The sequence below is a fragment of the Hyphopichia burtonii genome (assembly GCF_001661395.1).
Source record: "Hyphopichia burtonii NRRL Y-1933 unplaced genomic scaffold HYPBUscaffold_8, whole genome shotgun sequence".
Classification (NCBI taxonomy): domain Eukaryota; kingdom Fungi; phylum Ascomycota; class Pichiomycetes; order Serinales; family Debaryomycetaceae; genus Hyphopichia; species Hyphopichia burtonii.
Genome location: NW_017963735.1, coordinates 106,475 through 129,225, shown reverse-complemented (window position 1 = coordinate 129,225; position 22,751 = coordinate 106,475). Strand labels below are relative to the sequence as shown.

Sequence of the window (22,751 nt, the reverse complement as noted above, 5' to 3'; positions counted from 1 at the left end):
TGAGAATGTAGTCTTTATTCAAGTAGAATCAGTTTCTTCAAGTCAAGGTAAGTATTCTCAACACCCAATAACGTGGCGACTTCAATATCGCTCCAAGTGAATAATTGCTCTTTCAAATATTCCTTGCAAATAAGATCAAATTTTAAGTAAAACTTGGTAAATTCTATTGAACTGTTTGTGGTTATATCATTTACTGTCAAGGGACTATTAACCTTGAGTAAGGACTTTTGTATATCAAGTAAAGCAGTTGGTAAAAACTCTTGGATTGTGATATTAACTTCCCTTAAATATTCTTTGTTGAATAGTTTATTTTCAGTAATCGGTTCATATATGGCTAAATCAAAAAATTCATCTTCAAAAGGACAAATCATATTAATTACATTGTAGTAATCAGTAAGTTTTGCCTCGTCCAATAAGGTTATCAATTGGTAATTAGTTAATTCCTGAGTGAGGGAACTTATGGCGTCATTTATTTCCAAGGTCTTATCACTCAATAAGGATAACGGCATTATTTTAAATAATACAACATCAAGAAAGTTTTGTTTCAATATAAGTTGGTCCCTCTTATTGAACGACTTGGCGACATTGTTCTGAACATGTTCGTTGAAAATAGATATGGGCTCATCAACTATGAGTTTCAAAAATTTGTCATTATCCTCCTTTGATAAATTCAAGATTGTGGGTGTTGTAATTTGGTCTATAACTGGCAATAAATCAAAATAGAATTCGATTATCCATTCAGGGGGTTGTAAATCTATATTCAAATCTAATTGAGCCAGATTCGAAGACCTAATTGTTGCTAATCTATTCTTCAATATATTCATTATCTTTTCTTGTGATAATTTGATCAAATCGCTGATAGTGCGGACTAAGTTACTATCAGAATCTTTCAATTGCTTGGTAAACATAAGCTGGTAGAGGTCTAACAAGTTAAAAATTTGAAAAAGAGTTGCTAATTTGGTTTCAGACGATATTATTTGATCAATTCTTGACTTCAAAGGTCTTGATAATGCTTTTAGAGTTTTAGAAGCAACATCATTACTAACTTTTTGAAATTCTTCTCTTTCTGATTCATCCGAATACTCTAGAATGAATATATTTGATATCAATTCTCTTTCATTGACAATCACAGAATGTACGTATGCAAGCAAATCACCTATGAACCTAATAGGGTCATGAGCTGATAAATATATCGGTCTACCTGAAGAATCACTTGAAATGGAGGCTCTAGAGCTTGAATCTCTTCTATCGTATGAGTTGATCTTATCTAAATTCCCGTTTACTTGAGAGAAAAACTCATCCACAATTACTTTAGACCTTGATTCTGTAAATGTGTTAATTATAGAATTAAAATAATTCAACTTATTTTTCAAATATCTCAAACATTTTTGCAAAGTTTCTAATTTCGATTTTGTATTGAGTGAATATAAATTGGACAATGTCTTATTTGTAATGTTTATAATTCTATTAATGGATTTATTCACTAACTGGTTTATTTTATTCATAATTTTCAAGCCTAGTTGAGAATTGTCTATTGATAACAATATTGAGCATTTATCACTAATACTTTCGGCTTTGGCAAGTACTACGAAAAACTCTTCATTTATTTCACCATCATTGAGAACATATTCTTCGTATTCGTTCAAAGTAAATTTATTTTTAAAACTTATTAACAAATTTTTCTTTAAATCGATCACTAATTTGTCTTTATTCAATTGTTTGACTTCTTTGTTGAACCCAGTGGTTGCTTCAAAATCAGACTCAATCCTTGATGTAGCTTCAGTAGATATACTATTTAAGTCATTAAGCCTATCTTCTAAGACCTTTAATTGCTTGATAACTGGTTGGTACTCTTTCAAAACTAGACTTTGACTTTTAATTAAATCACTCTCTATACTTCCCCTGAATTGCTTTCTCAAAACTGAACCTATGACACCTGGTTCAACAAGGTTATCTATATCATTGATTTTGGGTTCCAAAGTCGTGAATATCTCTCTAATCATAGAATCTGAAAGTGGAGTGTTTAGAACTCTAGATAATCTACTGGATAATGTCTTCGTTGATGATATATCCAGTTCTTGCAATGTATCACCATCACTCTTTTCGTCGCTTACTAAACCCTGACTTCCCTTGAGTAAGTTTAATGACAAATCAGCATACTTCTGAGCTAGCTTAGACTCTTCCGAATTTTGATTATTTGGATTTGATTCTTGATCCCCTTCTTCTTCTCTTTTGAGTAGATTTCTCGTCAAGTTATTGAAGCTAGAAAACCTTTTACCCAAACTCTCTATATTGGAAGAGATTGGCAATGATAAAGCTGGTTGTGGTTGGGGTAACAGGTCATTCTCATGGTACGTTTCGAAATCTATAAAATCCATATTTCTTGATAAACTTCAATGGCACGCAACACACAGACAAATACAAACAAAAAAGAAAAATCCAGGCTGTTATTCCTCCCGTGGAGCTTAATAAAGCTTTGTTTTTGTTGGTAACTGAACTCCAATCGATATATTTCAACAAAATTGAACAAAACTCGGTTTTTTTCCAAAAACCATTTCGGTGTGAAAACACGTAAAGAGCGATAATTTCCAACATCCTGCACTTAGGCTTTTCATACTACAACATAGCTATGTTTAATCCCGTATATTTGAAATAACACCAGAGTAGATGGTTGAGAAAGACTATTGACACCAGAGGGAACTTTATAAAAATGAACTCACAGAGAATATAAATCAAACTATAAATAAGAGTAAAAGGTTGTCTATAGAAAAAGAGAAAAAAAAAAAAGAATAAACCCAAAAAGAATTAAAAACAGCTGCAAATAGTTGACATAAGTTTCCCAAGAGATCTGTTCGATACAATGGTAAGACTAAATACAGTGGAAAAGCAAATTCACACAAAAAAGGATGTTAAAGAGAAAAAAGAAGAATAAAAAAGTATGTCATAAATCGTTAATTATAGAATAGCATAAGCAAGTATCACAATTCAAGAAAGTAAGTCGTTAATCTTTATGCTGTTCTGTCTCAAATGATGATAGTGGGGAGAGGTTTTGCCATTTGCCCCACGGTGCCCAATTTCTATTGGAGGAAGGCGGATTGAGGATTGCAGATCAGAAGTTCTTTCTTCACTTACTCCAGCAGCCACCAAAATCGACGAGATACCAGATTCAGGAGACACGTTAGATTTTGGAGAGCTTATAGTATAATTCTTATTACCAGATAAGGAATCATAGTTAATTGGAGAAGTTTGTAAGGATCCTTGGTTATTGCTATTGGCACCGATAGAATTCAAGTCATTGGAAGTTGAACTCAGGGTAGATAATGATACTGGATGATGGCTTCTGGATTGGCTGAGAGATTGAAGGCACTTTGAAGCATTAACAATATCAATCATATCAGTATAGGAATTATCTTCACTCTTAGAGTGAGTATGGGAAGAAGTGGAGCCCGGAGTAGGTAAGGTATTACACGAAGGTAGAAGTTGACGGTGTTCATTTGGTTTACCAACAGTGAAAGTCCCAGAAGCTGGGCTTTTCAAATATGCTTTTTCCAAATCAGTCTTCACCAATAATTTAGGAGAGTCCATTAATTTAGCAGGAGGGGTTGGCAAGGGTAACATTTGTTTTGGAAGATTATTAGAGGTTAATGAATTACTTCTATGTTTCCTTTTTGGATCCTTTTTAATAACTTTATTAGTAACCGGAGTTGAAGGAGTAGCCAAAGAAGCATAATTCTTATTATCAAAATTGTTATGAGACGAATCAAAATTTGAAAGATTAGAATTAATGATTGGGTTTGAATGTCTCTTCTTTTTAGGAGATTTTTTAGTTGGATCAATTCTAATTTCACCATTTGATAATAAAGAATCTTCATCGGGAACTTCATCTAATTTCAATTCACCAAACCCATCATCATTTGGTTTCAAGCAGTAATCGGGGAAATCTGTACCAAAGATTGGAATTAATTCATATCTTATATGATAGCAAAATCTTCTAGCCAAAACTTTACATAAATTAAATGGTAACCAGGTACCTTGAATTTTCAAAAACCCACCTCTTATACGTTTAATATAAGGATGGTATTGTTTTGGGGTAGATTCTAATAATTTTACGATATCAGCTTTGGAATTTGATTTTGGTAAAGAAGATTCTTCCATTGATTTTGAATCATTCAAAGAAGCTTTCCAAATTCCAGTTAAATGAACAAATCCAGTTTCATAATCCCAAATAATCCAATGATTATTAATCGAATATTCAAAAACCACAAGATAATTTCTCAAAGGATCAATTGCAGAGGTTGAATATTTTTTAATTTCAATTTGGGGATAAATCACATTCTTCAAGTCATTTGATTTATCAAAGGGAATCTGAAGGGATTTACCTTCCTCATTAACCGGCAATTGACAAATGGGGAAATTAATCTTAGCAGCGTGATGATCTTTATTACTACCAACACTACCCATGACTGACATTTTAGGACCCGAATCTTGAGGAATAGCAAACGCATAAGAATAAGGTTTGCTGTCATTGGGAGAAGATACGGTATTGTAGCTAGGTAATGAAGAGGATTTTTGATGATTAGATATATTAACATTTGAAATTGGGTTTGCCAGAAATTTGTTAATCAAAGGAATACCTTTTGAATTAGGAGATGATCTTGATTTCTTGCGTTTATGTTCCTTTGGTTTTGAAACACCATGATTACGATGAGGAGGAGATCCTTGATGTTGTAATTGAATATCAGAAGGAGGTGACTGGAAAGATTGATTAGGCAGATGATTTGGGGTATATTGAAAGGATTGTTGATTAACAACTGGGGTTGAAAAGTAAATACTACCAAAGGGACCAGCGGTGGCATTTGGCGAGGAGGAATTTTGAGGAAACTTGTAATAATATTGGTCAACCAAGGGAGAAGTTTGGGAAGTAGAAGACGAGGAATCAGCTGGGAACGTATAGTGATTTGGAGCAGCAACAACACGATTAGTATGAGGAGGATAAAGATAAGGTTGGGATAACGAGTCAGACATTGCTGGTGGTAAATAAGCACCGGTGGATGCATTCATTGGAGGAAGCGAAACATGATGACGATGATGAATAGGATAAGAGGGAGAAGTATTCAAAGTTTGGTTAGAAGGGGGGGATACATTCAAGTAACCAGAACTACTCATGGAAGGACTGGAAGCATTGATTGAAAATCTCGATAAACGAGGAGTAAGACTTGAATCCAGAGACTTTTGATTTGGATTCAGAGTCAGAGCCTGCTTCTGTTGATAAGGATAAGATACTTGGGGGATCATTTTTGGATAAGCTGAAATTTTTCAGGGAGCAAAAGGCAAAAAAAAGGAAAGAAGAACAAGAAGAAAAAGGCAGCTTCTTTTAAATCAATACTTTTGTTGGCATCAAAACACGGTAAGGAATGTAATAGAGACACCCAAAAACAAGATCAAGGAGGTATTGAGTAAGTATATTAAGGAAAAGGCAATGACGAAATCGATATTTGAATCAAATCAGTTAACAGAGAGAAGGAAAAGATTACAAAATTACCAAACACCAACAAACGTAGAATAGTGGATCAAGGATAACTATGGAAATGAAAAAAAGTTTATTCTCCAAACCTCGAGTGGTTAACAAGACAATCTTCAAGATAAACGAATCAAAGTAAGCACCTTGTTAACAAAACAAACAAACTAAATCAAATCAAAAATCCAATCGAAAATTAATGATACAAAACGATAAATTTTTGATTGGAAAATAGACTTCAATAAACAATTAAAACAACTCCAATTTGCGTTGCGGTGTCATTCAATACTTGTTTTACCAAGAACAACCAAACAGTAAAATAAAAGAGGTTTTATCTGGTGATTCAAAGAAAATGAAAAAAAAAAAAAAAAATGTAAAGTAAAATAAAATAAAGCGGTGATTTCAAACCGAATTAATTTCAGGATATTGGCAAATATAAATATGTATATATATGTAGAAGAAGATATTTCGATAAAGAAACAACAACGGAACAAAAAGAAAGAAAAGAACAACTACAACGGGATCATGAATTATAATACAGTAATAATAATAAGAGAGTAACAATTGAAATATGCATTAAAAGCACTAAAAAGTGTTGTAATACATACAGTACATTAGTCACCCTACCGCTACAAAGAAAACAAAGGAGTAAACCAGAATGAAAAGTAGATGGGGATGGAGCAATACTATTTGAGGTATTGGATCTTTAGATTGGTGAAACGCAAGACAAGGACAAAAGAAACAAATCAGAAAATCTAGTGGGATACTCGGATTATCAGTATATAGAAGCTGCATTCTTTTTGGGATGGTAATTTCACGGGGCTAAGTAAGCTATTGAAACAATAGACGGTGGAAAAGAGGGAAATCGAAATGAAATAGCCTTTGATAAATGAACATCACCTGCATTGAACCATTAATCTAGAAACTTGAACTTGTTCTGTTGGTTATTCTGCTGTTCCCTTGATTTACAAAGATTGCAATTTGTACTTTGGTGATTGCTTAGATCTAGGTGCGATATTGCTACCACCGGAACATGTTCAATGAAGCAACGTTTGCGGGCAAACCTTTCAATCGCTACATTAACTGGTAGGCAATCCTTACCAGTATGTAGGAAGGGGTACTTCTACAAAGGAAACCAACAAACAGCGAAACAACGAAAAAGAAAAAGAAAGAGAAACTGGGTAAAAAGGGAACAAGAAAAGGGAAAAATAAAAAGGAATAGAGACTTACCTGCATTGATAGCTTTCTGGAAGCATTTCTCGAAACGAAAAGCCTATAACTGACGTTGTTCTTTCCACGTTGATGTTGCTGGAAGGGTGAAATGCTCTCTCGACAGTATTGCTGACACCCCGACGGAAACTCCAGAGATTAGTTAATCCCGGATGCATCAAAAAGCACTGCATTCGAGAAAGCACCCCCCTTGAGAATTTCAACTAGTTGATAACCCTTCAGGCTTAGAGGCATTTACTTAAATGCAGTTGCGCATATAGCATATATATTCTCTTTCTCGGGTAGGACAACTGGTGATTTGACGGCACCAAAATAAATTGTCTCAATTGATTCAGCTAGATAATATTCTGTAAGGGTCAATACTTCGAGGTGTAATTATTTACCATTTGATACTTGTTGCTGCATTAATGTCTTATCTCAAGTCTTTATCTTTTGGTGAATATTATTTAGGATTGTTTGTCCTCGATAGTTGTCATATCAATACCTCAGATCAGGTATGCCTCGACAATACCCTGGATCACCCCTCCATACCAGTATTCCAATGGGATTTCTCCATCCAAATGAGCCGTCTCCAGTCTGACCAATTGGGTAGGCTTCATTCTCTCCATTCTGATCAATTGGGTAGGCTTCATTCTCTCCATTCTGATCAATTGGGTAGCCCCCATCCTGATCAATTGGGTAATCTTGGAGCAGCAAATGTTGAGAGCCTGGGGAATTCAAAACCCTGTTCTTTTCTTTTTAACTCCCAGTTACGTAACTGCGTTGAAGCATCTAAGATTGCCAGCATGGGAAGGCGATTTCGTCGTGCGAGGTTGGTACCAGAAGGTACCAGGGGTCTTTTCCCATGGACCTAGAACCTTCAAAATTTCATTATTATAGTTGATCGTACCAATGCCATCAATAAAGTCTAAATGTATATTGTTTTGCATATTTACTCGTTTTATTATTTAATTAATTGTAAAGTATATAATGAAGTTATTGTTTACTTCTTTCAATGAGTTCAACAATTTGAGAGATTTTTGGATGGAATCCCCAATCATATTGTAATGATTGATGAACTCTAACTCCTAATTGATCAGCCCAAGTCCAGGCTAAACCTGGATTCTGTAAAAAACCTTTACCAATTAAAGCAATATCAAAATCACCGTCTTCAATAGCTTGATTTGCCTTATTAGCATCATTAATTGCCCCAACACAAGCAATTATTAATTTATCACCAACGGATTTCTTAATCGCTTTAGCATATTCATGGTGAACAAATGATTTAGTACCTCTTCTAGATTGGTTATGACTATTACCACCACTAGAAATGTCTAATAAATCAATACCCTCTTGTGCCACAATATGAGCTAATTTAATACTGTCTTCAATTGTCCAAGCATCATTGGTGGTATCATCATTATCAACTGCTGAAATTCTTAAAAAAATTGGAATTTTATCTCCAATTTGAAATTTAACTTCTTTTATTATTTCAATTAAAAACCTTATTCTATTTTCAAATGATCCTCCGTATTCATCTTTTCTTTTATTGGATATTGCTGAATAAAATTCGGTGATTAAATATCCATGTGCTCCATGAATTTCAATAAAATCAAATCCACTAATTTCAATTGCTCTTTTAGCTGCTAATCCAAAATCTTTAATAATTCTTTTAATTTCTTCTTTACTTAATTCATTTGGTACGGGATAATTCCCCTTGGGTCTAAATTCAATTGCTGATGGTGCTACAATCTTATCTCCCCATCCTCCAATTGATTTATCAATTGTTTGTTCTAAATGAATAAATATTGGTTGTCCATTGGCTTTTCTACCCCCATGGCCAATTTGAATCCCAATCTTGGCTTGATTACCATGGGCATAATCAACAATTTCCTTTAATTTCTTTGCCTGTTCATCATTAAATATTCCTAAATCTTTTTGTGATAACGCTCCTTCAGCACTAACCGCTGCTGCTTCCACAATAGTTAACCCGGCTCCTCTAGTAGTGAATCCACCATAATGGACAAAATGATATGGTGTTGCTAAAAAAGTATTTTCTGCTTTCCCGTCTTTGGAAACACTTCCGGCCAGGTACTGACACATTGGACTAACTCCTATTCTATTTGGAAAGGTAACATTCTTAATACTAAGTGGTTGAAACAATTTTGGTATTGGCTTATTATCGGGTTGTGGTTCAATGGCTTTCCCTAAGACTTCCGGTTGTAATGGAAGATAATATGGTACTTGGGCATTAGGGGTCTCGTATGTTGAGGACATTTTCAATGTAGGATGTAGTATATCTAAATATCCCCGAATATCTGGTATTTATATCTATTCGCTACGCAATTAGTAAGCAATCTGCCCATTCTGCAGTGGCTTGTTTGTGAAAGGTCTTTCAATCTCAATTGCCGTATTGGGGTTGCGACCCTCTTGAAATGCTCTTCGATGTCGTGATTCTCGTGGTCGGAGTCGCTACCTACAATAAACAATACGCTAGTGCTTCATGTCACCCACTATCGAGACTACTTCGTTTGACGATTAGTCCGATGTCGACTAATTACTGTTTCCGGTAGATTTTCCTGCAATTTTCCGGTTCACCTCTCGTGATCTTCCCGGTAGTCTTCCTTTGATCCCCCTCAGCTCCCTGTGGATAACTTGATCAAGATAAGAACCCTTTAATGTTGCAAATACTACGTCTAACTGATAAGACTGGGACTGGCAACCTGGTGTGCACGGGTGTACTGGGCCAAAAAGCAGGGATCAGGTTCGAACCCAATACACCCAAAAACTTAGTATACTTCTGTTTCTCTGCAATGATAAATATTCATTATTGTTAAGAAACATAAAGTTAAATCTGTAGTACCTAAAATGTTATGATTTATATACTTTAAAGTTTTATTTGAATTTTGATACTTTTTTGTGAAATTTAGTTAATTGTTGCAAATTTGGCATTATACATCCGATATCAAAAAACATTTGGCTTGTATTATATTTCTTTCAACTGATAATTGATAGCTTGATCCATCTATATAATGCTTGTGGTTTATCCTACTGAATCTATCTTTTCTGAAGTATCTTATTTAGTAATACATACAGCAGAATCGAACGGGCAATCTTTTGTTTTAAAATAAGCCACAAAACAGAGATAGCAGCACAAATATTCATTTTCAGTAAACACACTTCTAACAAAGGTTCTTCCCAAAACTTCAACCTATCTAATGATATAATTTAATAAGACTTCATTATTTGTTCAAAAATTTCAGTTATTTTAAGACAGAGCTCTCGAATAGTTTTTAGCTTTTCGGATAGTTTTTCTCGTCAAGCAGAGATATCTTCTCTTTATATGCATGATTAACCACTCCTAAAAAGGAATAATGTATCTGGAACTATATATGTAAGAGAATGCTTGAGTGTTTTTTGCAGCAAAACTTGAACCCCATTCAAGTAGAGAGCTAAAGAAGAGATAGCTTGAGAGATGCTTCGGAAAGAAAACAAAGGTCGGCTGTAAGCATTAAATTTGCGGTATATTCGAAATTGTAAAAATGGATTGCTCGACACTAAATATTCAAGATTAATAACATCAATACTCTGCAAAAGCACTCCAATCTTGGTGCAGGGGTACTATTACAATTTGTCGTCCTGGGGAGAAGCTAGTGGAAGAGATTTTTGCTTTAGCTGGGGAACGGATTGTGGAAAACAGGAGCCGGACTAAGCTTTTGACAGAGGCACAGATTACAAAGTGAACTTACTAGGACGCCCTAATTGTGTTTCAAGAGTAGATCAAATGTGTCTCATGCCACAGTAAAGTACCGTGAAGACGAAAGTGACAAAGCACTCGAATATTTTGCTAATAAAAGATTCCCTTATATAAGTAGATTAGCCAACTTTCTCTTTTGGGAAGGAGGTAAAACACTATCTTAAAACCATTCGAGAGCTCTGTCTTAAAATGATTAAATTTTTTTAAAAAGTTACTAAGTCTTATTAAACTATATTATTAGATAGGTTGAAGTTTTTGGAAGAACTTTTGTTAGAAGTGTGCTTACTGAAATTGAATAATTGAGCTCGGATTCTAGTATTGCCGTTTTATGACTTAGTTGTTGCAAAAACGTTGATCCTCGAGGATTTTCATAAATGTATCTTGGTTTATCGATTGTTGACTGGTGACGGCAAAGTATGATGTTGTATAATGAGGTTTACAAAGATCAAAGATCAAATAAAAATGTAGTATATAATATATATAGAGTATATCATTAATCATGAGAGCATTTCATAATTGCTATTTTCAATGATTGTAAAGACAATTAGAATTTGGAAAGAATAAGGTCAACTTAAACTTTAATTTGGTTTCTCAATTTATCAGAAACTGCATCCATAAATTCAAAAGTAGTGACATAAGAAGATCTATCGGTGTTACCACAAGCTAAAGCCAAATCTTTAGTCATGATACCATCGACTTGAACGGTATCAAGAGTGGCTTTTTCTAAAGTTTCAGCAAAGTTAACAACTTCAGGAGTGTTGTCAAGATTACCTCTTTGAATTAAACCACGGGTCCAAGCAAAGATAGAAGCAATGGAGTTAGAAGAAGTTTCTTGACCATTAACATGATTTTTGAAATGTTTTTGAATAGTACCATGGGCAGCTTCAGCAAGATATGATTTACCATCAGGAGTCATTAAAGCAGAAGTCATCAAACCCAAGGAACCAAAACCTTGAGCAACAATATCCGATTGAACATCACCATCATAATTTTTCAAAGCCATGACAAATCCACCTTTTGATTTAATCATTTGAGCAACCATATCATCAATCAATCTGTGTTCATAGAATAAATTATGATCTTTGAAAAGTTGAGCATAGTCAGATTCATAAATTTCTTGGAAAATATCTTTGAATCTACCATCATATTTTTTCAAAATAGTATTTTTAGTTGACATGAATAACGGTAAATTTTTTTGAATTGCCATTTTAAAACAAGAATGAGCAAAATCTCTAATCGATTGTTCAGTGTTATACATGGCCAATCCAACACCCGGTCCTTTGAAATCATAAACAGTTCTAGTTTCTGCTTCTCCTCCATTAGATGGAGTAAATTTCAATTCTAAAGTACCTGGTTCCGAAATAACCAAATCGGTGGCTTTATATTGATCTCCATGAGCATGTCTACCAATGACAATTGGTTCTTTCCAGCTTGGTACCAATCTTGGAATTCTTGGAATAATAATAGCTTCTCTGAAAACAGTACCCCCTAAAATATTTCTGATAGTACCATTTGGTGAAACCCACATTTTTTTCAAATTGAATTCTTTGACTCTAGCTTCATCGGGTGTAATAGTGGCACATTTAACACCAACCCCATACTTCTTAATGGCTTCAGCTGCATCAATAGTAATTTGATCGTTAGTTTGGTCTCTGTATTCAATCCCTAAATCATGATATTTTAAATCAACGTCTAAATATGGATGAATTAATTGATCTTTAATCTTGGTCCATAAAATTCTAGTCATTTCATCACCATCCAATTCAACAATTGGATTGGTAACCTTAATCTTATCTAAAGATTTAATAGAACTAGAAAATGAACGAACCGATGTAAATTGACGGTTAATAGCTGATCTCAACATTTTTGGCTATACTTAATTAATTCAATAAAACAAGTGAATCCAAACCTACTTATATATTTTTCAATTTGACAATTCAAAATCCGATTTCATGGAATACAAAGAACCGCTAGTCAATTATTGAAAAATTTTTTTTTTTTTGGTTTATTAGTACTTTGTTCTTTTTTTGCCGGGGTCTCTTTATCGAGTTTTATTTATTGGTGAGTCAAAATTTCGGACTCTTTTCACCGAAACCGGTGTTTTGTTCCGGCGTTGCCCCAGGGTAGTGCGCGAGGGCCAATAAATTGTGGGTGCACGGGTGTAGTATTTTTGGCGGGCGGCTAACTGCAAAAAAAGATCAATACTTTGTCTTTTTTAACAACCACTTCATCAAAGGCCAGCGGCAGCAGTTTCAGCAAGATGGAGTTCAACCCAACGTATATCTGCTGCGGTGTCTGCTTTGTGCAGTGTCTGGAGAAGGAGCTCCACCTTACTTCGTGTGCCCACATCGCGTGCAGCGACCATTTACATGGTAACTAGATACCTAGGGGGAAAGTGTTGATTGGCAAAGTATTACTAACCAAGAGAAGCGGACAGCTCTTTTAGGTATACCTGTCCCGTGTGTAGGGCTAGCAGCGTCTCTATTGTGAAGTTGGATGCCAGTTTGCCCGGGGAATTGAAGGATTTTTTCAATCCGATTCCAGAAAAGTTGGATTCAGTGTATAATGCTGCTAGGTTCCAGTATACCACGATGGCAGGGGGTATGGAGTACTATAGGAGAGCAAACCAAAAGTTGAACGATAAGTTGATGAAGCAGAAAGAGCTCTTGTACGCTGCTAAAAACGAATTGACCCAGTTGGATCACTATAAGAAGAAAGTATTCAGTTTATCGGAGGAGGTTGCAATTTTGAAGAGCCAGCTAGTGCAAAACGCCCCTCCTACCGCTGAATTGGACTTTGACCATGCTGGATCAATGGGTTTCGAAGGAAATGATATAGATCCAGGAACACACCCTTCACATAAAATGGATTCGTTCATTGAGAAATTTCATCGGAATACTATTCCAAAACCAAGTATCACCCCAGTGTCCCTTTCTGCAGCCTCTTCTGGTAACGATGCTTCTCATTCCTTCCGTGGTGAGTCCACCAACGTCCAAGGGTTGCGCAGCTCTTCTTCAAGCAGACATTCTAATGATGAACCGCCGGTTAAAAAAACTTCACTCTTCAGAGTTGCAAAGAATAGATCAGCCACCACCCAATTGGCTACAAGAATATCAGCAAATATGAAAGTCGGTCCTACAAATGATGGGGGTAACTCGCTACGGTCGCTATATGCTGATACAGATGTTGCGAACAAAAATGCGCCTGGATCGAGTTTACGCCTTCGTCCAGGTACTAGCTCGCTTGGTGATTCACGGGGGCGAAGATACCTGTTCCTTCCTCGAAACTAATTCGAATGCTCCAGTAAAGACAGCCTATTTTGTTGGTGTACCACAAATGCTAAGTTACAAATGAGAATACTGAAAAAGAAAATAAAAAATAACAGAAAAAACAAAAAAAGAACAGAATGAAGGAAGCTAAAAAAAAAAAAAACTGAGTCGGAGAACTGACAAGCCATACAAAACGATAGTCATTCTTCTCTTCGTACTTTGAACATCAATACAAGTAATACACTATACGATCTCAGAATAGGTAACTATTAACTAGTGTTATCAGATCAACATCACGGTAAATTTCAACACTTATCTTGTATTGACAAAAAAAAAAAATCTTTACAAAAAAAATTTTTCTTTTCTTTACCAGCATTAAGATTGTTTAAAGATAATCTTTAACGACAATAATCTAACATTTTGTCTTGTTATTCGTAGTAACCCGGGTTCCAAGAGCAAAGAACGCCCTTTTTCTTTAAATCCAAAGTACTGCATCTCCATACAGAAATTCCTTTATGTTCTTTTTATCGATATAGTACTTGAAAGCAAAAGCAGAAGCCAAGATACTTTTAAAAATTATAGCATATAGCATAAGAGATGGACGTCGAAGAACCATTTAATCCGGATTACTATCTGCATGTATTATCGTCCCTTACAGTTAATTCGAGAGCTCTAATAACGGAGCTAACCTCTTTGGCCGATAAATACGTTGATGAAGCTGATAAAATAGTAAGTTTAATCGAAGAACGTATTAAGAAATGCTTACCACAGTATAAATTATTTGCAATTTATCTTGTTGACTCAATTTGTAAAAATATTGGGAATCCATATAATTTAATCTTTGGTAATAAATTATATAATATATTTACTCAAACATATTTGGTTGTTACTGATACTCCAACAAGACAAAATCTAATTAATTTATTCAAAACTTGGACCAAAGCCCAAACTAGTTCTGGTTTAGAGTTATTCCCCAATGCCGTTATTAAGAAAATCGAACAATTCATCATTAAAGCAACATCTATTAATAATCAAAATGGACAAGGCATTCCATCTAATGGAATGGTACCAGCTAGAATCACTCAAGATATGTTGTTAAGAGAAGGAAATTACTTACTACAATATATTATCGCTATTGATGATGAAATCGATCAAATTAATATTACATTAAATAAAGAAGAAGAAGAATTCATCAAGAATAATAAAATGACCAGAAATAATTTAGTATTTCAAATTAATAGCATAAGTGATGGTATAATGACATCATCAAGAGAAGAATTCGATATGAAGGCCCCTCAATACCAAATAGATTTACAAAAAATAAGGAAAATTATTGATGATCAAAGTTTCCAGCAACAGGCTTTTCTCAAACCATTAATACCGAAGATCATCAAGGCAAAAGAACATGAAGGAGAATCATCACCGGAATCGCCAATTGAAGAAGAAGATGTCAATGAATCATCAACCAGTACATCTCCGGAACAAATTGAAATTAATTTAAATCCTAAATCAGATATATTTGATGATATTTTGATTGATATAAATCAAGATCTAGCGTTTAAAAATATTTTGGCCGGTTGGGGGAAACCACTTGAAATAAATAGAAGACCTTCATTAACTTTGAAAGTCCCCGAAACGAACAACGTTAGTACTCATACTCCTAAAGAAGAATCAGAAGAACCAACTAGTATTGCTAGTAGTCTAGGGCTTAATTTCAACCCCATCAATTTTCTGGATTCATTTTTAGGTAGTCCTCAAAATGAAATCACCCCAATAGTTAAAAGTGATTCTTTATACGATGAAGATGATGATGACATTGATTCCTATGATCCTGAACATAGCATAGTTGGAACCGCAACCTCCAGTTCCTCTACATCTACATCTACAACAACAACAACAACAACCTTGCAATCTAGTATGAAAAGAAGTCATCCATACGATGAACCGAAAATGGTCAAACGAGTAAGGTTCGTGGAATAAATTGGAATGATATTCATTAAGCATAGACCTATATAATAATAAAACAAACCTAGGCTAGGGAGACGTAGAATAATTATGGAATTGAAACTTTGAAATGATGAATTGAAAATTTAATGCCTTATTCATTTAAAGCACCAGATTTATACAAGTGTAAATAGGTAGTCAAGAATGGGAAGGCAAAGAAGAATCCCAAAACCCCCCAGTAGTAAACACCAAATGGAATGAATCTTCTGTTGTGAACTTTAAATGGAAGATTAGAGTATGGACCTTCTGCTGGAGTACCGTAGATCTTGTTCATAGATCTAGCAGAGCTTTGAAAGTTTCTCATGAATGCTTTTTGAGATAACACTCTGGAAGCTGGTTTGGACAACATGGAGGCTTGTTTAAACATGGCGACGGTTTAGTTTGACTTGTAGTTAAAGAAGATAATGATAATGTTGTCTGATAAAATCTTTTAATTTGTCCCTGTGAGAAGACACCATTTTTTTTTTACATTTTTTTCCAACCAATGAAATGTTATTGGTTGAGTAAAATTTTCTGTTTTTTTTTTTTTTTTTAGTGTCTTCTCAATGAACTGATTTTTTTCGTTTTTGATTCTTTCCAATTTAAACATTGGAAACACCCTTCTTTTGCTTATCTTTGGAAGAAACTAACATAAACTCAACCATGGCTATTGCTCCTATCACTGGTACTTTAAGAAGAAAGATCATCACCGATATCACTTTGGGATTCGGATGTGGATTTGTATTGGCTTTTGCTTATTGGGAATTTGAACATAAACCAATTGTTGCTAAAAGAGAAGCTTACTATAAACAATTAAAAGCTCAAAAGGAAGCTGAAGATAGTGTTTAAACTAGATGAAGTCAATGCATTCACTCCCAAAAAAAAAAATTAACAAGTATCAATATATTCACGAGCACTTTAATGTTTTCTATTTTACTTCTTTGAAGCCAATTTCTCTCCTAGGTATACATTTTTAATATATTTATATATATTTAAGACTATGTAGATTTGAAGAGATGAAAGAATTTTTTGCTGTTCACAATCCCACTGGTAAGTATGATGATTTCTTTGTTATAACCATTTTTAGAGAATTTTTGTTGCAAATACTTGAAAGTTGTTATTTCACTTCGGGTGATACCTCCAATTAGTATAATGATGATATATTCTTTATTTTTACTAATGGTCTTCATTTCATCCAGTTTGTCACATAAGTTGATGTCAACTGTTTTCCCCTTGAACATATTATCCAACCCAAGATTATCCCAATTAGGTCTTCTCGATAGGTTATTTGTGGGTTTATATTTGAGAAAGTCTCGGAAATATAATGACTCAACTAATCGATAAAGTAAGGGAACCGTATTGGAAGGTAAGGTGAATGAGGCATGGGGGTACTCGCTTATTAATGTATCATCATCGGTGTCAATAGTAGTAGATGTAGCTTCGTATTCTTCCTCGATTAACGGGTGTAAATTCCAAAACTTATTGATAAGATTGTAGTTATTTTGATAAATTTTTTGACCGGCAGTAATCCCCAATTGGTTTAATCCATCGTAGGAAACCAAGTTTTCATTTTGAGGGGTCGAAGGTTGAGATGACGATTGGTGGTGGGATGGTTGGTTATTACTCAATGATAATCCAGTCAATGCACCAAGGAAATCATTATTGGCGGTCGGGATTATATGAATCAATTCGATATCAATTAATTGATTCAAAATCAATAAGCTTTCAATGGTATAATTTTGAATACATTCAAATTTAATTATATCAAAATCTTTCTCTTTTATACCATCATTAATCAATGAGATTAATACTATTGACAGTAAGATTATATCTAATTGATAGTTTTCATCGAGAAATCGAATAAGGTAATTAATCTGTTGTTTATAATCTAAATCAAATAAATCATTTTGAAATTGTAAAAAAAATTCATTTTGATTAAAAGGCATGATTCTATCATTTGCTTTGATAAAAGTTAAAATTGATTCCAGAATTGAAGTATGCTTTTTAATTAAGTCTTGTTTGGTAGTTAAACTACCCAAATTATTGACCAATTTTTTAATTTCTTTTAAATCTTTCAAATTATCCTTTTGCTGATATTGAAATTGGATATATTTAGCTAATTTATTTAATTTATTTCCTATTGATGCAAAATTTAAATCTTTCAAATTTTTAAATAATTCATCTTCGTTTAGTTTATAACTTTCTTCATTATTTTTAAAGCTTTGATTATACTCATCTTCTATCTCAAATAAGTCATCAATTAACCCCTGGTAATTCAATTGATTGAAAAAAATTGGTAAGTAATCCAAATTTCTTTCTAAAACTATCAAATCAGTATTTCCCGACAATTTATTATTATAAAAATCTTGTTCCAATTTATTTAAATTTGCATTGAAAAATTCGGGTAATTTTTCATTTTGAATTAAATTTATTAATAATTTCGAATGATCTCCCTTCCCGTAGATATTTTTCAACTTGATCAAGTCATCAAGGTTATTTGACTCTCCAGGAGTAATAATTTTGATGAAATCATCAGATAATTGGTTTAGTTGTTCTAAAGGTTGATTGAAATACGATTCCAATCCGCCAAAATTCATTCCCAAGCTAATCAAGTTATCATCTTTGTAATAGAAAGGGTTAACGACCCAGTTAAATAGCTTGATAGAACTTGATAAGTTTAAATTACTCCATTTTGAATTATTTCTCAAGATCTTATCGAACGTTTGAAACTCTAAATTCAATACTTGATTTAATTCAAATACATGGTTTTTACCCAAGTTTGGTATTATCAAGCTGATTTTAATCTGTTTGAATTGTTTAGTCAATATTTCATTAAATTTTTTCAAAATATTTAAATTAGCTTGATTATACTCAACTATCAAAATCAATCCATCAAACTGCTCAATAATATTTCGAAGCTCTTCATTTTGATGTTTATGAATAGGTAACGACTTATACCATATGATTTTATCGAATCTACCTTCGGATTTCAACTTGGAAAAAGGAGTTAAATAATTGATTAGATTTGATAAGGATTGATCTAGAATCAATAAGTTTTCTCTTGTTTTGATCTTGGAAAGCAACTCCAACAAGTTATTCAAAGTTTCTTCATTGAGATGCGATAGATTTTCGTTTAGTTTCGGTTCTATAACGTCAATTGAAGGTGACATGACGTTTGATTAAGAAAAGAGAAGTAGTAATCCGTTGATAATTTTTCGCTCCCTAATAAAAAAAAAAAAAGACCCATTCTACTCTACATCTTGTTTTACTACTACTTAATATTAAATTACAAAAGATAAATACGTCATCGAGTCTAAATCTTAGCTTCTCTTTCTAGTCCGTTAAAGTACACCAATCCTTCCTGAACAATGGAAGCAACGTGTATACCTTTATCGTTGTATAATTCACCTTCTAATAAAGCACGGTTATTACTGAATCTAATTGCTTTAAAAGCAAACCCTATCCATTCAGTGGGATCAAAGTCATCATCGTGGAAGTATATGATATGATCTAAACTGACCGAAAAATAATGGACCACCCGATCATGTCTGATATTTTCAATTCTTAATAATCTTCCTAATCTAGTAAGAAAATAGGAATCGGAAAGAAAAGCCAACCCAGCAAATTTGTATGCATCGTCAGTATAATGAATGTTGTTCAACCCCCATTTAGCGTAAAAAGCCAATCTACGATCAGTGATCGAACGGGACGTTTCATCTTTCGTTAATTGCAAATCGGTCATTTCTGGTGGGATCGAATGGTATATGGCCCGATTACTCGACTTGAAATCAATACCCAACTCTTCCGCTGGATGTTTCTTTAACCATTCGGGGTAGTCTGTTTGAAATCTAAAAGGTTTTTGAATCACTTCTTCGGTTTCCTCGTCTTCCTCGGCATTATCACCAAGGTCTTGACCAACAGAAGCTTTGGCAAGTGCGGCTTCGTACTTAATTGTGGCTTCCTTAAAGCTGTTCTTCTTGGTTAAACTTACATTCACAATGTAAGTAATCACTCCGTCCTGTAATGCCTTAAGATTTCGGTTGGTGAAATTCTTCCCATTGCTAATTTCGGTCACCTCCCAATGGATCAACTTGTCGGGAGAAGTGGGCTTAACAAAATATGAGTGTAAGGAGTGAGGACTCATTCCTTCAGAATGACATGATTTAATAGCCACCAATAACGCTTGGGCAGCCAATGCTCCTCCATAAACTCCTCTGGATGCTGGTGCTGGTTTGGGGAGGTACGAGTTGGAAACATACGTGTGTGGGCCGGTCTTGGTGACCCCAAGCTTCTCTTCGATGTTTATCATTGTGAATAGCTAAGCTCTGCAACCTGGACACCTGAAATAAAGGAAAATCAGTGATATTTTTATACTTCTGTCCCCCACAAAAGATGAAAAACCATCACCGTTAAGAGAGAAAAAAAAAAAAAACAGTCATAAAGTTAGGCTGCGGAAAAAGATTCACATGATACTCCATCGATTTATCTGAGATACTCGGCTTAATCTACAAACTCGGTTATTCACATGTTGTATGTTAGATATATGTAGCTATAGCTTATATTTACCATCGTTTGCATCATTGGCAACCTGTTTTGGGATGTATACGAGGGCTTCTTGGGAGAAGGAAGCAACCAAGCGTTCATCGAGGGTGAAAACCCGGCCGTGGATGATAACTCGGTTATTCAGAAGACGGGAGAAGACAAAGTCGAAAAAGAGCCACTGGGTAGGATCAAAGTTGGAGTCATGGACCCAAACGGAGTGATCCAAGGAGACTCTGAAGAAGGAGAACGTCTTTATGTTTAGAGGAATACCCATTGCTACTGGTAAAAACGATAAGTACATAGCATCCAGAATGTAGGCAAAATCAATTGACTTTGATTTTGCAATGTTTGTTGATTTTGTCAAGTCATCAACTGCTTTTACAAAGACACCCAAGGAGCGATTTCCGATTCTGGGGTGGCTCATTGCTTTCATCGATGGAGGGTTTTCAAAATCCGGTGGTAATATCTGGTATATATTACCATTCGTGTGGAGTATTGCTTTCATGGTGTCTAGATTATCTTTATATTTATAGAAAAGATCATTTGGAGCACTAGCAAATTCGTAAGGAACCGGGATTTTATCGATTTTATCAGGTTTTTGTTTTTGCAACTTTGCGTAAGCTAATTGATTTTGTTTGATATCATTATTCTTAGTCAAGGAGGCATTTATTAGGAAAATTAGATTATTATTGTGTTTTTGATATCCTTTAGCTATTCTAGTGGAAAAAGTTCGACCGTTTGATAATTTTTCAACCTGCCATCTAATGGGAGATTCGGTACTGGCTGGCTTTAAAAAATAACAATGGTATGAATGGGGGTAATAATCGTCAGTGACCGTCTCCAATATGGCTGCTAATCCTTGAGCAATTGGTTCACCTCCATAGGCACCTCTTATCCCTTTCCAAACTGGTTCCAAGTAGTATTTCCCTTCGAAAATATCAAATTGCGCATCGCTCAGAATGGGTATCAAATTAAACTTCTCTTCTAATCGGCTGACATTATGGTTAGCATAATCCTGATCGGTTGTTTCAGTAAAGCCTTTAAACTCCATATTGCAGTGAGTTGTAATTCCAAATCTGCACAAGGATGAATCAAAGTAGTTTAAATAAAGGGTTTTTTCGAGTGGAGAACCGTTTTACCTAAATAACTCAATTAACCTTTCAACCCCTTATTATAGTGAAAATTCTATTGTTTATTATTGTTGGGTGTCCGTATAGTACTTATATTACGCAAAAGAACGAGGCTTTTCTACAAGTCAATTAAACACATATGAATAAATTCTATAAAATGTATTAAATTAAATAAATATTATAATTTGGCCTTTAATTCAGAGCCCCCGTGAAAGAAAATCAACCCTTCTTGAACAATGCTTGCGAAAAGCTTACCTTGTTCATCGTAGAAATCACCTTGGATTAATACACGATTATTATTTAATCTGGGTGCTTTATAATTGAAAAAACACCATTTAGTTGGATCAAATGAATCATCATGAAAGTAGATGGAATGATCTAAACTAACACTGAAAAAATGCTCTCCTTTACCACCGCTTTTACCGATTTTTGCAATATTGGAAGGTAAATTCAAAATTCTTGATAATGAAGTCAAGAATAATGAATCACTAATAACCCCAAACCCACTGTATTTTAAATTTGATTCTTTATTCATGTGTTCATCGTCAAATCGTATCCAGTAAGAACAATCGCGATCCCCAGCGCTTTTAGACAAGTTTTCCTGGTCTATTTTAGGATCAAGATAGTTTGGAGGTAATTTATGATGAATTCGATTATTTGAATCATTGGTATTCTCATATAAATCTTTCAAGTTATACTGATAAAATGTTTTAGGCACTTTTTTCTGAAATTCAAAAGTCTTTTCATTACTCGAATTTCGTTTGGTCAAACTTATCATTATAATATACTTCAACTCTCCACCCTGACTAACCTTAATCAATCGACTGGCAAAATTTCTCCCGTCACTCAATTTCTCAACATCGTACTCACAAGATGTAGCATCATCCCCAGCTTTAACAAAATACGAATGCAATGAATGAGGAGTGAACCCAGCAGGAACCGTCTCTAAACTAACCAATATAGCTTGTGCACATAAATTCCCTCCATAAACTCCTCTAGAAGTCTTTGCTGGCTTCTCTAATGGTTGATTGCCCCTGTATCTTAATTCTTCAATCTTGCTAACCCCAAACCTAGTCTCAACTGCTGAGCGTGGTCTACTACTTACTGCCGCTGACATACTTATCCCGATAAGATAAGAAGCAAAAGAAGCTCCAACTTCATCGTTTTTATATCCTTTTTTTGACAGCTTAATTGTTCATCGGATAATCCTCTGCCACAACAATAGACCGAGGTCCAGCAGCTGCAGTCAAAATTTGTTGGATCGGGTCTTTTTTCCGGTTGCTTATCGCGTTACTGCCGAGGTGTTGGGCCGTCACGTGAGCTACATCTAAATACTGATATAC

At 34.5% G+C, this 22,751-nt stretch overlaps 13 protein-coding genes across 13 annotated transcripts; 4 read left to right on the top strand and 9 right to left on the bottom strand.

Annotated features, from left to right (window-relative positions):
* Positions 1–14: 14 nt before the first annotated feature.
* HYPBUDRAFT_8016 (Golgi transport complex subunit) lies at positions 15–2,378 on the bottom strand (the record flags this gene model as incomplete). Its single annotated transcript, XM_020223707.1, has 1 exon — positions 15–2,378. The coding sequence occupies one exon, from the start codon at positions 2,376–2,378 to the stop codon at positions 15–17; it is 2,364 nt and encodes a 787-aa protein (XP_020074151.1).
* A 607-nt stretch (positions 2,379–2,985) lies between these two features.
* Positions 2,986–5,295, bottom strand: HYPBUDRAFT_150472 (uncharacterized protein; the record flags this gene model as incomplete). The annotated part of the gene is made up of 1 exon (XM_020220275.1): positions 2,986–5,295. The coding sequence occupies one exon, from the start codon at positions 5,293–5,295 to the stop codon at positions 2,986–2,988; it is 2,310 nt and encodes a 769-aa protein (XP_020074150.1).
* Positions 5,296–6,978: 1,683 nt separating this feature from the next.
* Positions 6,979–7,672, top strand: HYPBUDRAFT_229722 (uncharacterized protein). The gene has a single exon (XM_020223133.1). It carries the CDS (start codon positions 7,156–7,158, stop codon positions 7,600–7,602), a length of 447 nt encoding a protein of 148 aa, XP_020074149.1. The 5' UTR covers positions 6,979–7,155; the 3' UTR covers positions 7,603–7,672.
* A 10-nt stretch (positions 7,673–7,682) lies between these two features.
* Positions 7,683–9,472, bottom strand: OYE32 (Oye32p). The gene has a single exon (XM_020221832.1). It carries the CDS (start codon positions 9,002–9,004, stop codon positions 7,724–7,726), a length of 1,281 nt encoding a protein of 426 aa, XP_020074148.1. The 5' UTR covers positions 9,005–9,472; the 3' UTR covers positions 7,683–7,723.
* Positions 9,473–10,966: 1,494 nt separating this feature from the next.
* Positions 10,967–12,371, bottom strand: IDP1 (isocitrate dehydrogenase (NADP(+))). The gene has a single exon (XM_020221831.1). It carries the CDS (start codon positions 12,346–12,348, stop codon positions 11,056–11,058), a length of 1,293 nt encoding a protein of 430 aa, XP_020074147.1. The 5' UTR covers positions 12,349–12,371; the 3' UTR covers positions 10,967–11,055.
* A 175-nt stretch (positions 12,372–12,546) lies between these two features.
* HYPBUDRAFT_229708 (SUMO ligase) lies at positions 12,547–13,799 on the top strand. The gene is made up of 2 exons (XM_020223132.1): positions 12,547–12,856; positions 12,915–13,799. Exons 1-2 carry the CDS (start codon positions 12,745–12,747, stop codon positions 13,772–13,774), a joined length of 972 nt encoding a protein of 323 aa, XP_020074146.1. The 5' UTR covers positions 12,547–12,744; the 3' UTR covers positions 13,775–13,799.
* A 551-nt stretch (positions 13,800–14,350) lies between these two features.
* Positions 14,351–15,733, top strand: HYPBUDRAFT_150468 (uncharacterized protein; the record flags this gene model as incomplete). The annotated part of the gene is made up of 1 exon (XM_020220274.1): positions 14,351–15,733. The coding sequence occupies one exon, from the start codon at positions 14,351–14,353 to the stop codon at positions 15,731–15,733; it is 1,383 nt and encodes a 460-aa protein (XP_020074145.1).
* Positions 15,734–15,851: 118 nt separating this feature from the next.
* On the bottom strand, positions 15,852–16,106 carry COX8 (cytochrome c oxidase subunit VIII; the record flags this gene model as incomplete). The annotated part of the gene is made up of 1 exon (XM_020219059.1): positions 15,852–16,106. The coding sequence occupies one exon, from the start codon at positions 16,104–16,106 to the stop codon at positions 15,852–15,854; it is 255 nt and encodes an 84-aa protein (XP_020074144.1).
* A 293-nt stretch (positions 16,107–16,399) lies between these two features.
* On the top strand, positions 16,400–16,585 carry COX9 (cytochrome c oxidase subunit VIIa; the record flags this gene model as incomplete). Its single annotated transcript, XM_020219050.1, has 1 exon — positions 16,400–16,585. The coding sequence occupies one exon, from the start codon at positions 16,400–16,402 to the stop codon at positions 16,583–16,585; it is 186 nt and encodes a 61-aa protein (XP_020074143.1).
* Positions 16,586–16,734: 149 nt separating this feature from the next.
* VPS33 (tethering complex ATP-binding subunit) lies at positions 16,735–18,906 on the bottom strand (the record flags this gene model as incomplete). Its single annotated transcript, XM_020219871.1, has 1 exon — positions 16,735–18,906. One exon carries the CDS (start codon positions 18,904–18,906, stop codon positions 16,735–16,737), a length of 2,172 nt encoding a protein of 723 aa, XP_020074142.1.
* Positions 18,907–19,010: 104 nt separating this feature from the next.
* HYPBUDRAFT_153965 (Thioesterase/thiol ester dehydrase-isomerase) lies at positions 19,011–20,176 on the bottom strand. The gene has a single exon (XM_020221830.1). The coding sequence runs from the start codon at positions 20,043–20,045 to the stop codon at positions 19,050–19,052; it is 996 nt and encodes a 331-aa protein (XP_020074141.1). The 5' UTR covers positions 20,046–20,176; the 3' UTR covers positions 19,011–19,049.
* A 6-nt stretch (positions 20,177–20,182) lies between these two features.
* Positions 20,183–21,371, bottom strand: HYPBUDRAFT_153964 (Thioesterase/thiol ester dehydrase-isomerase). Its single transcript, XM_020221829.1, has one exon. The coding sequence runs from the start codon at positions 21,327–21,329 to the stop codon at positions 20,286–20,288; it is 1,044 nt and encodes a 347-aa protein (XP_020074140.1). The 5' UTR covers positions 21,330–21,371; the 3' UTR covers positions 20,183–20,285.
* Positions 21,372–21,586: 215 nt separating this feature from the next.
* HYPBUDRAFT_243866 (uncharacterized protein) lies at positions 21,587–22,737 on the bottom strand (the record flags this gene model as incomplete). The annotated part of the gene is made up of 1 exon (XM_020223321.1): positions 21,587–22,737. The coding sequence occupies exon 1, from the start codon at positions 22,523–22,525 to the stop codon at positions 21,587–21,589; it is 939 nt and encodes a 312-aa protein (XP_020074139.1). The 5' UTR covers positions 22,526–22,737.
* Between the last annotated feature and the right edge of the window lie 14 nt (positions 22,738–22,751).